Source organism: Falco rusticolus, chromosome 4, assembly GCF_015220075.1.
Source record: "Falco rusticolus isolate bFalRus1 chromosome 4, bFalRus1.pri, whole genome shotgun sequence".
NCBI classification, from domain to species: domain Eukaryota; kingdom Metazoa; phylum Chordata; class Aves; order Falconiformes; family Falconidae; genus Falco; species Falco rusticolus.
Genome location: NC_051190.1, coordinates 100,099,888 through 100,113,997, shown reverse-complemented (window position 1 = coordinate 100,113,997; position 14,110 = coordinate 100,099,888). Strand labels below are relative to the sequence as shown.

Below are 14,110 nucleotides of genomic sequence, written 5' to 3'. Positions count from 1 at the left end.
GTGTACAAAAGGAAAGTGCTGACAGATGTGCTATCTCAAGTTTGAGACAAGCTGGAGCAGAAAGGAAGATCCTTAATGAATTTCAAGAGAAATTGCTAATATCTAATTGCTGATGCAATCTGCAGTCTTAAAAATGTTCTGCCTATACAGTCTTTCCTGAGCTGTGTTCAGTTCATAAATTCTGGCAGGGAGAAGAAATGTTTTGGCTCTTGATCATGAGACATTTTTAAAAGGAAGGGATGAGAAGAAGGTGAAGAGGGAGGAGGCATGCTCCCTCTTGGTTTAATTTGGCTTGTGAAGCTCCCTTTGATATTACGCTGTGAGGTACCATCTGTCAGTGTAAAATACGTGGGTGCTTTCATGATGTAGAGAGAAGAGGTGCTTCCTGCAGACAGAAATACTTGGAGAAAAAGGGGGGGGGGGGGGGAAGAAAAGTCTGTGAAAGAAACAACAAAAATATCTAGATCCTTCCCTGCCCTACTCTTTCTGTCACTTTGTCCTGGAAATGCAGGGTTTAAATGCAATCCCATGATTCTGCCCTGGTGTACTGATCTTGCATTGTCTCTTACCTCTTTTATTTCTAATTCTTCCCCTAGAAGAGTAATCAGTTTAATTTTTTGAGGAAGAAACAGTTGTTCAGAGTAATTCTCTGGCTTAAATGGTCAGCTTTGCTTAATTTCACTGATAAATTTTTCTTTTGCATCTATTGTTACTGAAATTTTGCCTGGAGTCCGTCTTTGACTTCAGATGATGCAGATCTTTGGGCGGACAAAGTTACTTGTACAGATTTACTAAAAATATATACTCTACACCGACCTTCCTTTCCCAGACATCTGGGTTGGAAATAGAGGGTAGGGAAGGAGACCAGAGGAAATGATTGATGCCTGTGTTGCGGGTTTTGGTTTGTTTGTTTTCCAATAGTTGTAGCCTGTGCTAGCTGGGAGAATGAGTTCTGCCTGGAATGGGTGATCTAGTAATTAAAGACAGGTGTGGGCTACAGAAATGTCCAGTGAATGTGTGGGTATCTTAGAAGTTCACCCTCTCTGGATGTTTTTGCGTAAGAGTATGTCCCCTGCTTGCCCCAAGGGTATGAAGGGCAGGTACAATGGAAGGAGGAGAGGTGTGTCTTGAGCAGTCTTAATTTGAAGAGGTGTTATCCTCACTTTTATGTGGTGCTGTTGCATCTGTGGTGGCTTAGGAGCATCAACCAGGCAAGGTTGTAGGTGGAAGTACAGTGACTTATTAGACAAAACAGCTTATTTGGTAACTGTGACCAAAAGCTTGTTTACAAGTTCATATAAGGCTGCTTTTTCCCCAACTGTATTACTAGGTCTGATAAAAAGTAATACTTTCTCACACAAGCCTTGTCAGTCGTCTTCTAAGACTTTTCAAAAAGGTGAGGGTCCTACGTTGAACCTCCCAGGTGCAGAGGTGTCAGCATGGCTTGCAGTCTCTGTCCACCTGATGGACAGCTTCTCTAAAGCCATTTGGCTTTTGTGGAGGTGTGGATCTTTCTTTTGTTCTTGTCTGAATGAAATGCTGGAATGCATCTCAGCAGGTGATGGATCTCCAAAGTCTTCTAGGTATTGTCCTCAGCCTCAAGTGTGTACCTGGAGCTGCTGTCCTGGGGGAAGAAGAAGGTTGTCTCTGGCCTCTCTGCAGACTTTTGCGCATAATCTGAGCACAATGACAGAATGCCCGTAGGAAAGCAAGGAAATGGAGTGAGATGGTTTTCCTAACAATGCTGATTTTTATTTTTAATTACAAGATGCTGATTTCTTAAAAGTATGAAGTATACAACCTTTTTTTATTTTGCTGTCTGGAAAGGGTAATGAACGTGGGTATATATGGCTGGGAGCAGATTCCATTTTATATCAGATATTTTGAGGTGTTTACAATCTGTCATCCTCAAATCTCAGTTCTGCAGGGTTCAGCATTTCTGTGATGTTTGGTATGAAAGATGTGCGAAATCAACATGATACTGGACACCTAACCCGCTTTACAGCCCTGATGTTGGGTAGTACTTGCGATGTGGTTCATCCCAGATATCAAAGTTAATGCAAATTTTGCCCCAAGAATGGATGTGAGGGATTGACATTTAATTGAGCATTGGCAAATTCCAGCCGCTCCATTATTTTGTAGCTTCCAGCATTTTTAAATTGCAGTTTCCTTGCCACACTACAGAGAAAGTGAACCAGCTTCTGTGCAGTCTTTGGAGACTGCCTTTTAATTTAAGACACTTCCACGCTAAAACCAGCTTTGTCTGACACATTTCACTAGGGAAAGTCAATGCATCAACCTAGCTTTTTGAACAGTTCTTCATGATAAGAGGTTGCAGCTTGTTTTCAGGATATAGGAGAGATCCTGTTATAAATCTGATAGATGATTTTTGACCTTTCTTCAAAAGTAGGTGCCTTATTTATATATAAAGTAGTTGAAGGATGCTGGAGTTGTTTTTTTTGATATTGATATTATTTGATAGCTAATCAAAAGAGCCTTTGGAAACCTTTCTATTTTGTAGTTTAACATTCTATAGCAACTTCTTTGTTTAATAAGTGGTGTGTGCAGATGAGCAAAACGTGGCCTCCAGTTGTGGCACCAAGAGCTTCTAGCTGACACTGATGAAGGTCAGCTTTGGCATGTATCAGTTTCACACTTTGGTTTAGGCACTAGAAAAGACAACATGACTGTTTTCCTGAGAGTAGCAGCACTCCCAAGCAAGTCAAAATTGACCATGCTTTTTTCTCTGTTCAGTTCAGCCCAAACCGAACGCTTTCAAGATACTGGAGCTTTGTGCGTGAGGTTGTTTAAAAAGCAAGGTATCTTTGAGTGTTCTCTGTCTCTGGATCTGAGAGCTCAGGTGCATATTCTGGTAGTAGGAGCCAGTTGGAGCAAATTTGTTTGAACTTTTGGAGTTGTTGGTTTCACAGCTAAGATGTTTTGAAATCCAGTACTGGAGAAAATAAAGTCCTGCTATTTTTTATATGGGTAACTTCATAGCTGCAAGGGAGAAAGCCTGAAAATTGCTTGCTTTCTCCTCATTGCCTAACCAATGGAGAGGTGTCACCACTTTTCTTACTTTAAACAAATCAGTTACCTCCCTGCCTGGATCTTGACTGCCAGTGCATTAAAGAAAACAAATTTTCTGATTTACACCTCTGACATCTAAAATTTGCACAATAAAAATACCCTGGATAGAATTACTGGCAAAGCATGGGGTACCAGCAGAGCAGCTAATAGAGGGAGATTGACTTTTCGTGTTGCTTTTGTAGACTCCTAATGATGCAAAATGCCATGGCAGTGAGCATTTGTTTATAAAGCTTTGAAGAAATGATTGCTTGAAGAATTTGCTAGCTTGTGTGCAGAGCTGCAGCCTGACTGGCTGGGGATGGCCATGGACAGTGGCTGACATGCTGGGCTTGGGCCTTCTGCGTGTTAAGCCTCTGCCTGCCCAGGCAATGGGCTGGTCATCAGTATAGCTTCCCCCATCTGCATGCTAGGAGTGTCATCTCAGGGCCCAAGCATCTGAGCATTTTTGGTGTTGAAACCATGATATGAAGCAGGTCAGGTGTTTTAGAGAAAAGCCAGCTTTCTGGCCTTCTCTCAAACGGGCAGTCATTGGACACACTGTTTTCTGGTGATTGGTGATTCAGGCTGAACTGCATTTTGGTCCTCCCACTGCTGTGGTTGGTTTTCAGCCCTTTCCAGAGTGGTGGGGCTGCAGCTGGGGGCTGAGCAGCCTGCCAGCTCCTTGCTGGGAGAGGCAGACTCCTATGAAAGAGGCAGGAGGGAACAGAAATAATGCTGTTAAATTAACTGAGTGACTTCTGCTTGTGCTGCTCCACTGTTCAATATCTAACCGGGTTAAAAAATGGATTATCCCCCAATCTGAGGCTCTTCTGTACTTCCCGTAAGGGATACAATGCAAGAAGCTGCAACACCTCTGTCGCAATTAACAGAGTATTTGCAAATCTGGCATATTGCTGCTTCTTTCAGGAAAGAATTTTAAGTAGGTTCATTGAAAGTAGTTTTTTCTGTACCTTCACTTTCCTGACATGAGCTGATGAGAGAGATTATGAAGATGCTGTTAATTAGAATGATAAGAGATGGATCGTTGTGCCTTGCCACTTACCTGTTTTTTCCCTCTTGAAGGTCATGGAGGCAGAACAGACCAAAACAAGAAGTGAGTTGGTTCACAAGGAGACTGCAGCCAAATACAATGCTGCCATGGGAAGGATGAAACAACTAGAGAAGAAGCTGAAAAGAGCTATCAATAAATCAAAGTAGGTTTTCTATTTGGAGATGAATTCGATGGTGAAATCTGTTTGCAGGAAATACTGATTCTGTGGGGTTTTTCAAACTTGTGAAAGCACGTTGCCTTTTGTACCTTTCTGTTTGGGCTCCTGTCTGCATGCAATAGTCTCATGGCACAATTAGTACTGGTTTTTGTCCTTGCATTTGTTGTCCTTCTAAGTTTCTTTTGAAGCACCTGACTGGATAGACTGGTGACCTAAGCAGGATAAGAAACTTTTCTGGATATATTCTTCGTCTTGTTATAGTGCATTGAGCCTTTTGGTGGTGTGTGACTTGAGATATAAACTCATGGGATTGACATAGATGCTGTCTATAAGCTGCAGAGCTTTGTGTGTAGGTGTTTTGCAGCTTAGGATCGTTTGCAGTTTAGTTCTTATTTTTAGTTAGGAGAGCCACGAAGCAAGTGACAGAAACCTGAAAGGTGTGAGACTGCATCAGCGTAGTGTGCTGTACATCAGACTTGTTTACTTCCTAATGCTGCTGTAGCAAAGCTGTGTGAGAACTGTTCTTGACGAAGGAAATATGCTTCAGAGAGAATAGCTAAGCAGCAAGCATCGTTAATGTGTCTGCATTTGATGTGCAGTTTTGCTCTGTTGCTGAGAAGTGAAACAGCTTTTTGCTCAGAACCTGTTTAAAATTTTGGCCCTGCTTACAACCAGTTCTTAATCCTATATTTCATGGTTGTTTTCTTTATATTTCCAGACTGTAGCTTGTCTAAACAATCTGCTTGCTGTATTTAGCTTTTAATCCCTCCATCTAAAAATGACTTTTTGGTGAAATCGGTCAACTAAAAATCTATTTTGATTGATGTTTGCTCAATTCAAGAAAGGATTAGCACTTCTCAAGGAAGATTCAAGCATGTTAGCTGAAACAGTGTAGCAGCATGGCTTTGTAGATTGAGCTGCATGCTGTTTGTCTAGCACTGCACAGAGACTGTGAAAAACATCATCAGATCACTAAATGACAGATTCCTCTGGAAAAGAGCAATATCCGAGAAGTGGTTTGGCTGCTAGTAATCCATACAGTAAGATTTAAAATAAAGGCCCTGGTAAGTTGTCAGTGGGGTCCTACATACCTTTTTATAACAATGATGGTGCTGAGCTTGGTGCCCCAGTTGTGTCTTGTGTGATTTGCCTTCTGAGTCTTCATTTCCTTGCTGAAACTACCCTCATGGGGGTGTCATCCTGTGTCATTCTGCTCAGGACGAGCTGGTTTTCACTTGTGTGGAGGGTTCCCAACATACTCCTTTGTTTCACATCAGGGCTGACTACAGCATAAACCACCTAGGTAGGGTGTTTTGGAGATCCTTTAATAAGGGTTGTACAGAAACGCCACTTCAACCTGATATTAAGTGGAAGATGCCTGATGGCACAAACAGGCTTATTGTGGATGTATCTGAAGCCATACTGTACAGGGATGTTGGAAGGGTCAGTCTCCTCTCAGTATTGCAGTTTTCATGTAAGGGAAAATTGAACCTCAGCGGAAAGCAGCAGTGCTGTCAAGAGGCTACATAAAACTGGGGAATGAGGCTGCTGAATTTGTGGCTGCTTGTATTGCAGGGTCTAACTGACAACTAGCTTCTTTTCAGGAAGGATTTAACACCAGCAAACTGATCTGTCCTTCTCCCTGGGTCGTGCGGGAGGGTTGGATGTAACACCTGGACCTTGCAGGCCCATGTTGTCCATTCTCTCTCCCCATAAACTTGTGGGTAGACACACTGAACGAGTTGCTTTTTTTCCATGCAAAAAATGATTTGCATTTGCTTCTCACTCCAGTCTGGATTGAGATGCTTAGAGCGTTGCTATTTGAAAGCAGGACTTAGGACAGCCTGGAAGAAAGTAATTTATGTTATTTACTGTTGATGAGTGGATGATTATTGGATTGCTTTGTTTTGGCTTTTCTTTTGATTTTGGTTTTGGGTGCTTACTTGCTTGTAAGCTATGAATGTGCATACAGCTGCATGTTCTTAACGGTCACCAGATCTTCTGGCTCAGTGCCTCTGAGCTGTAGGATAATGAACTTGCCTGTGTTAGCTGAATTTTGGAAGTCACTTTCTGCTCTGGTGACTTAGGCAAAGCGCTTTTCACTCTTCCTGTCATCTAGTTAAAAATTGCTTTGCTTAACTATGAGATGTCACAGACTTAGACAACTGATGGGATACTGATTTAGGACTGTAGTCAACGATTTGCCAGCCCTGCTGTGTCATGGACCAGGTTTCAATAGTTACAGGGTCGAATGTAAGAGAATGAAGTGACCCGAGGAGATGCGAGTCCCTACCCTGCCCAGTGCATTGCTTTCTGCTGGCATCAGATGCCTAGATGCCTGGCTGTGTGTTAGCGATGAGTGAGGAAGAGTGCGTATGTCAGGCTGCTGGTAGCCTTCTCCTAGCTTAGGTGGCATCTTTCTTGTCTGTTACCTGTAAACATGCCTGCTCATAGGTGCATGTAGTATATTGGTGTATACACACACATATACATGCGTATAAATATATATATAAAACCCACTTTTTTTTCCCCACACCACACAAACACATTGCTGATAGAGAAGGGACTTTTCCCCCAAGCCTGTGGAAGCTGATGAGAGGTTAGGATTCAAGCCTGGTTGTTCCCTCCCAGTTGGCACCCAGGGTAAGGAAGGGAGACAGCTCATTTGAGGTGAGTCAGTTTCACTGTTTTCCCTGCGGTGCCACTTTGTCAGTGTTTCTGCCCTCCCATTGCTTTGGGGTATGGCTATGGGAGTCCTTTAACTGTTTGATCCAGACTCACAGCTGCAATGTTGTTTTGTGCCTGGCAGGTCCAGCTGTGGGAAGACAGAGGTGCAGTTTGGCTGGATTAGTGTCACTTGAAACACCGCAGACTCAGCTGTGTGATCCTAGTGACAGTAGGGGGGTTGATTAAAAACATAAAAGCTGCGAAATAACCTAGTCTCAGGGAAATGTGACTTAGTTGTTTTGTGTAGTAGCGAATTCAGCCTTTCAAAGAATATAGGAGCAGAAGGCCACAGCCTTCTGTGTGCCACTCCTGAGTTCTGGCACACAGTCCAAAATGTAGCTGCAGTGGGATTTACAGCTCAGAAGAGGCTTGCTGTCAGGGTAGAAATATGAAAGGGTAGTTAACATCCTATTGCATATAAAACCATACCTGATTGTTTCTCTCTCCCATACTTTCCAGGAGAGCTTCTGAGAGGTGAGGAGGGTAGTGAGCCCTGCTAAAAAATTCAGGGCTTTTTTTGCTGCCCAGTGTTATATCAGATGATATTGGCTTGTGGGCTTCAAAACTTGAAAGCTGGAATCTGATTTCTAGGCTTTGTACTGTACCTCTTGTACCACTGTCCTCCTGCAACCTTCTAAGTAAGTCTTGTTGTTTATAGTGGGAAACAGACGTGGTGTGACAGTCCTCCGTGCCCAAGCAAACTGCTGAGGAGCTGTGCAGTGGGAGGGAAGTGCCTGGTGGGCCACTGGCGGGAAGTGCTGTGCCCTTGCATGCGGTGCTCTGACCTCCCTTCATCCCTTCTCCTTCACTGCAAAACCTAAGAACTGCCACTCCACACCCCCCCACCTGAACGTGGAGAGGTCTTAAGGTTCACCTTCTTGTGGGGATTTTACATGTGCTGTGGGCTCAGAAATTAGATGGGTACAGAAAGGATGCCTACACTTGAAGCTGGACGTTTCATTTAAATGTCTTGCAGAAGCTAGGTCTGAAGGAATTATGCTGTCAACTCCATTACCTGGAATTTTGCAATTTGTATTTAGGCCAAAAGACCCATGAGAAACGGATACATTAGAGGGGAGAAGAGAGGCGTTGAGAGGACATGTAGGTGTGCTATCATCTAGATAGTAGTCTCTCAGCGTTACTGTGAAACACAAAATAGCTATGTTAATGTTGTGAAGAGACCAAATCCCACTTCAGTACTCTGCATTCAGTTCCAGCGATTGTAAACAATTGTTCTTTGTTTTTCTACAGACCTTATTTTGAACTCAAGGCAAAGTACTATGTACAACTAGAGGTACGTATGTAATTCAGATCGATCTGAAACTCTTTAGTGCTTACGGTAAATACTGAAATTGCATCTAAAGTGTTCTGACAACTGTGTTGCATTTCTGTATAAAACAAATTCAATTCAAAACCTCTTGAGCAATTTGCTAAGCACATTCAGAAGATAAAAGACTAAAAGAGGCTTTGCTTCCTTGTGTGAAATAAGACTGTTGGAAACCTGCTGCTTACTTCCAGAACCAAACAAATACAATTTGACCATCTTTACTTCCTGTAGCTTGAAATCTCTGGGGTTTGTTTTGTTGTTGTGGGTTTTGGGGTGTGTGTCTGACTGTGCCATGTTTTATGCAACAGACTGTTTAACTGTGCTTGGGGTTCTTTTTTCACTGATTGGGTCAATTAACAGAACAAGTAACCTGCTCGTAGTACTCTAAATGTCATGCAGATGTGAATTTCTGATTTTGGGTTTGGCTGGATGGGGTGCTGCAGGGCTTTTTTTGGCATCTCTGCACTACACTGTACTTACTCTGTGTAGTGCAACAATGTCTGGCCAGTGATTGGGCACAGTGCATGCCTTGCAGGGCACAGTGGTCCCAGGGTGGGCATGGCAGCTGTGAATGGGATGGTAAGCCCTGCTGTTACAGCCCTTGGTCTTGGAGCTGCCAGGTGTGGGAGAGCAAAGTCGCACTAAAAATTTAAATGCAAGAATCTCACTCTCTATTTGAGTGACTTTTGCTTTATGTGGCCCCTAAAAGCTGGCAGCCTTGCTCCTCTGGGTTGAAGGGTAGCAGCTGGTGCTGTAGGTGTGTGGGGTGTGCACAGGGTCTGAGTGGAGCACGTTGTCTTGCACTGTTGGCCATGGGTGCAGGAAGGCTCCACTGGGGTGCTAGGTCAGCTGGAGCCTAGCTAGAAGAAGATTCCTGTTCCTTGCCTGGGATGTAAGGTGTGTCCCACACCTTTTTTTTTTTTCTGTGAGCCCTTCCCTGGGCTGCCTGGGATGCAACAGCGCTTTGTAAGCCTCAGAGATACTTGCCAGGATCCAGACTTGGGCAGCCCTCTGCTCCTCCATCTTACCTGCCTGCATAGCTGTGGCCAGCTGATGCTGGAGTTGCACCCTTGCCTGTCCTGGGCTGGGTGCCAGCTCAGTAATCCCTTCTGGTTGGAGGCATTTTTTGAGAATCCCCCTTTTCTCCGTGAGCATAGGCCCACTGTTTGGGATCCTGTTGCTTCTCCACGACAGCTGCTCAGTGCCTTCCTGAAGCAGGGTGACTGTGTAAAATATAATACAAAAGATGGCACAGATTGCTTTTAATGTACAATATAAAACAGAGTTGAGACAGCTACAGTTATACAAGCAGTTTTGACTTTGGGAGACAGGGTGTACAACACTTCTGCCCTTCCTGTAGAGTGGGCTTTGCACCTGGGGACATGGAAACTGCTCTACTACAGCTGTCAGGGTTGGAGGGTTGCTGCTTTGTAATCTACCAGTTTAGTAACCAAGAAGCGATGGGTCTGGTGCTTAGAGGAAAGTGAGGCTTAGCCCCTTTGGGGATGACCCACAGCCATGCTGTGCCCTGCAGGCAGGGGCTGCCAGCAAACCTTTAGGAGTCCTTGTAGGATAAGCATTGACATACCATTGAGAGCTGCATTCGCGTTAGTAAGAGATCCTGCATGTTAACTAGGGGACCCCTGGTTTATGCTTAGTTTGGGCCATTGCCATACTCCAGAGGTAATCCCAGCCCCTGGCTACCGTTGTCTGCTTTGCTGCTGTCTCCTTCTCAAGCGCCACTGCTTGTGCTGGTGTGTTCTTGAATTATGAACTCTCCCATCACCTAGATACCAACCCTGGTTTATGCTAGCTTGCCTGTGCAGAGCAAGTCACGTGGATATGCAACAGAGAACTGCATACTGCATGTTGTTCATAATGAAAGCACACGTAATACCTGTCTTCCTTGTTAGCAACTGAAGAAAACAGTGGATGACCTGCAGGCAAAACTGGCTCTGGCAAAGGGGGAGTATAAGACTGCCTTGAAGAACCTGGAGATGATCTCAGATGAGATTCACGAGAGGAGACGGTCCACTGCCATGGGGCCTCGAGGGTGTGGTGTGGGTGCTGAAGGGAGCAATACCTCTGTGGAAGACCTGTCAGCAAGTAAACCGGAGTCAGACACCATCTCCAGTGAGTACAGAGCACTCCCGTGTCTGGGAATATCCCATGGGTGTCCTAAGAAATGCTGAGATGAAGGTTGATCTGCATGTTCTGCAGTTTGAAATTTGCTGGCTGTTGTGGGACTGTGGCTAACTTGTAACGCTTCTCATTATTACAGGAGTTGATTGTATTCTTTAATAGCCAGTTTTCAAGGGAGAAGGATGTGAGTTGAAGTGCAACAGCTGTTCCCTTAACATCACTGTTATTTTTTGTACAGTGCTGTATGGAAGGAACAGAACTAAAGCACTTCAAAGGATGTTTCTTATTTTTAAGCCAGTGATGCTGCTGTCGGGGACTTGCCTGGAGTGGTCACAGGCTGCTGCAGATCACTCAGCCAGGTTGTTGAGGTGGCGGTGCTGTTTGGAAACAGATATTTTGGATCATGCACTTGTCTTGCAGCGTTGGGCCTGTGGAAGAGCTACAGCAGTACAGAAAGGCATGATGCTCGCACAGAAGGGGTGTAGGGTTAAGCTCCTTTGCACTGTAGGATCTTTTGTCAATATGTGATTTCAGCAGAGCACGTGTGCTGTGAATAAGGGAAGCAAAGAGGCAGCAATGTGCTAATGCAGTGCACTGAGAGGCTCTGTGTGAGAGATGTTTCTCTTGGGTGACAGCAGCAACCACTGAGCACGCTGCAAGCCTAGCTAATCTCTAGGCACGTGGGGTCCTTGGGTTGCACACACTGGAACGGTCTGTTGTATTGTGAGTTCGCTTTTTGTCCTGGCTCTGGATGAAAGTGAATAGATGAACACTCCATGTAGCCCACTTTTTCCTCCCTCCTGGACACCTTCTCTCCTTCTTCATGTGGAAAGTCTTTTTCTACCCGGATCCACAAATCCCAGTTTAATTTGTATTTCAGCTCCATTTCTGCAGGGAAAAGTCTACGTCAGGATTGCAGGAGTTCATAATTACACAACCCCAGTGCCCGAAGGCTGAATAAGCAGTTGCCTTGTAGACAGTGGTGCGTACTGGTGCGGGGCCATGTAGGTCCACAGTAGAGCCCATCTGTGCTGTGAGAGCTGGGAGGCAGCCCTGGGCTGGCCTCCATTCTCTGCAGCGGCAGTTTTTGCATGATGTGCTGGAGCTGTCACTCAGTACTGTGTAGCTGGGACCTGAGTTGCCACAGCAGGCGCAGTGTCTGGGCCAGCTGATGCGTTGTGGTTTTGGTATGGCTGCATATGAAGAGCCAGAGTTGAGCCTTTCTCATTTAGACAAGGATTGCCTCTTGGGATACCCACAAGTGCTCCTCCTCGTGCAGAAGGCCTTCCAAGAGCCTTGGGTGTAAGTGAGTGGAGGGTTTTGTTGCGCTGAAGGAGTTCAGGGGCCTGGTATGTAGGGCCAGAAAGAACCAGGAAAATTAATTCAGAGCAACAAGCTGCTGGCCCTTCTGGCTGCTGCTGAGGCCGCAGGCAAGGACTGGCAGCATGGGTCTATCCCTCTCTTTGAGTTGCACAGCCTGACATAGGTGGAAGGACTCCAGGTTGCATCTAGTGCCAACACAGAACTGAGTTGTGACTGGGCAGGACTAGCAGCCTGCAAGACATCATAACCAAAATAGCCTTGACAGGTGCAGCTCTCATGCATTGTTAACGTGGGGGGCTTTCCACCAAGGTCCTTTGTATCGTGATTTATGTCTGCTGGAGTTGAATAGTACACCAAATCATCAGCAACAATTTCTTGGCCCTAGCAGATGCTCCTGTGTGTTATAGTAAGTTTAGGTGGTGATGAGTAAGTTACAGTTTAAGTTGTGCCGCTTGTAGACTGGCTAGTGTCACTGCTTCTTGCCAAGTAGAGGACTCCTGTAATTGGAAACATCTTTTTTGCCCAACCCTTTTTTTTTTTTTTTTTTTTTTTTTTGCTTTCACCCCCTGCAGTTACCTGTATTGCTCACCGTATATTGGTAAGACAAAGCAAGTGAGAAGAAAGGCAGCTCTGCAGTTTTGGATTTGACATCATTAAAAACAAACCAACAAAACCCAAACCACAAACTGTCTCTGAGCACAGAGTCCCCTGGAAGGGGCTCAGGAAGGTGGATAATCTGTTATCAGTTTTATGTTTGAAGCCTTTTAGGTCAATTCTGATGTGCAAGTACAGTTCTGCAATCTGCAAATACAGCAGAAAGAGGCTGGACCTCCTTGCAATAGCTATGACAGTAGCTGCCTCTGTTGGCACCCTTCGTGTCCGAGTGGTGCATGTGAGCCCCAGGCTGCCAGGGTAACCAAAGAACTATTTTGAAACTTCTTTGAGCCACTGTGTTAATGCTTCTGCTTGGCTCCTGCTGCTCTTTCAAGGCGGTTCTGAGTCTCTCTAACAAGGGCAGGAATTGCAAGGTGTAATTGGAGATAACCTCAGGTCACTGTAAATGTCTTGCTGTTTGTGGGACTTCTTTAGACCAGTGTGATTCCAGCACACGCTTTTGTTGTGTAGAGGCTGATGCATGTAAAAAACCTTCTGATCCTGGTGGGACTACTTGTATGCAGAAGTCTTTAGTTCATAGGTCCCCATCCTGCAATGAGCCAAGATTGAAAAATGTTGAATTTTAGCAAAACCTACACCCCTATGTTGCACAAAATGGAACCTTCTTTAATGGATTTCTCCTCCTGTTGCTAACAAAGACCCAGCAGCCTGATTTAGCCAGAGAGTTTGGAGTTGGTTTGCTTTAACTAGAATTCAGATCTGAGCAAACTTGAACAAGAAAAATTGTATGTGTGGGTGGGGCTTTTTTTAATTTGGTGTTGCTTGGTGATCCTCATCCAAAAAGAGATCTTGGGAGATCGTGCCGGATTTTAACTCCGAAAGTGGGAAAATAAGGTGGAAGCAATCTGCCCCTGGAGCCAGGAGTCTGTGCTGGGATCAAGATGGTGCTGGGTGAGGCAGGCACACGGGACTAGGCACTGGCCTAAGTTAGGTACCACAGACCACAAGAGAACAAGGCCAGCTAGGCAGGGGGCACCAGGGACAGTAAAAATCCAAAAGCATCTTGGCATGAGGAGCAGTAGCAAGTGTAGAGCTGGTCTTGCATGGCATGGCTGGCAGGTGTGCTGTTCCTCAAAGCAGAATCAGGCCTTCATAATCCACGTATGAAATGCTGGGTTAAGGCTTTGCAAAGGGGGCAGAGCATGAGAAGAGGCAGCCCGCGGGTTAGCAGTGCATGCATGTGCAGAAGATGCAAACCTGAGAAACTGCCTTTGCCCGGGAACGTGCCTGGAGGGTGTTAGCCCTGCTAACTGAAATATTCTTTGAACATTGCAGTGGCTTCAGAAGTGTTTGAGGATGATAATGGCAGCAGCTTCATATCCGAAGAAGATTCGGAAACTCAGTCAGTGTCCAGCTTCAGCTCTGGTGCTACGAGTCCTTGTGAGGTGCCCACTCAGTTTCCTCCTGCGACGCGACCTGGAAGCTTGGATCTGCCCAGCCCTGTATCCCTCTCAGAGTTTGGGATGCTCTTTCCTGTCCTTGGCCCCCGAAGCGAATGCAGCGGGGCATCCTCCCCCGAGTGTGAAGCTGAAAGAGGTACGCACAGCTGGATACGTCCTGGGCCAATGCTTTTCAGCTTTTTAAAGGGAGCAGGAAAACCTTCTCAGCTCCCCTAGGC

The 14,110-nt window shown here is 45.2% G+C and overlaps 1 protein-coding gene across 4 annotated transcripts in view; it reads left to right on the top strand.

The window, feature by feature from the left end:
- The window catches only part of SH3BP5 (SH3 domain binding protein 5), an 84,210-nt gene that overhangs the window by 68,006 nt on the left and 2,094 nt on the right, over nt 1-14,110 (top strand). For all 4 annotated transcript variants that reach the window (XM_037383366.1, XM_037383367.1, XM_037383368.1 and 1 more), the window contains 4 exons: nt 4,153-4,283; nt 8,277-8,319; nt 10,266-10,485; nt 13,768-14,028. In XM_037383366.1, the coding sequence (XP_037239263.1) occupies nt 4,153-4,283; nt 8,277-8,319; nt 10,266-10,485; nt 13,768-14,028 (655 nt within the window). The remainder of the gene's footprint in view (nt 1-4,152; nt 4,284-8,276; nt 8,320-10,265; nt 10,486-13,767; nt 14,029-14,110) is intronic.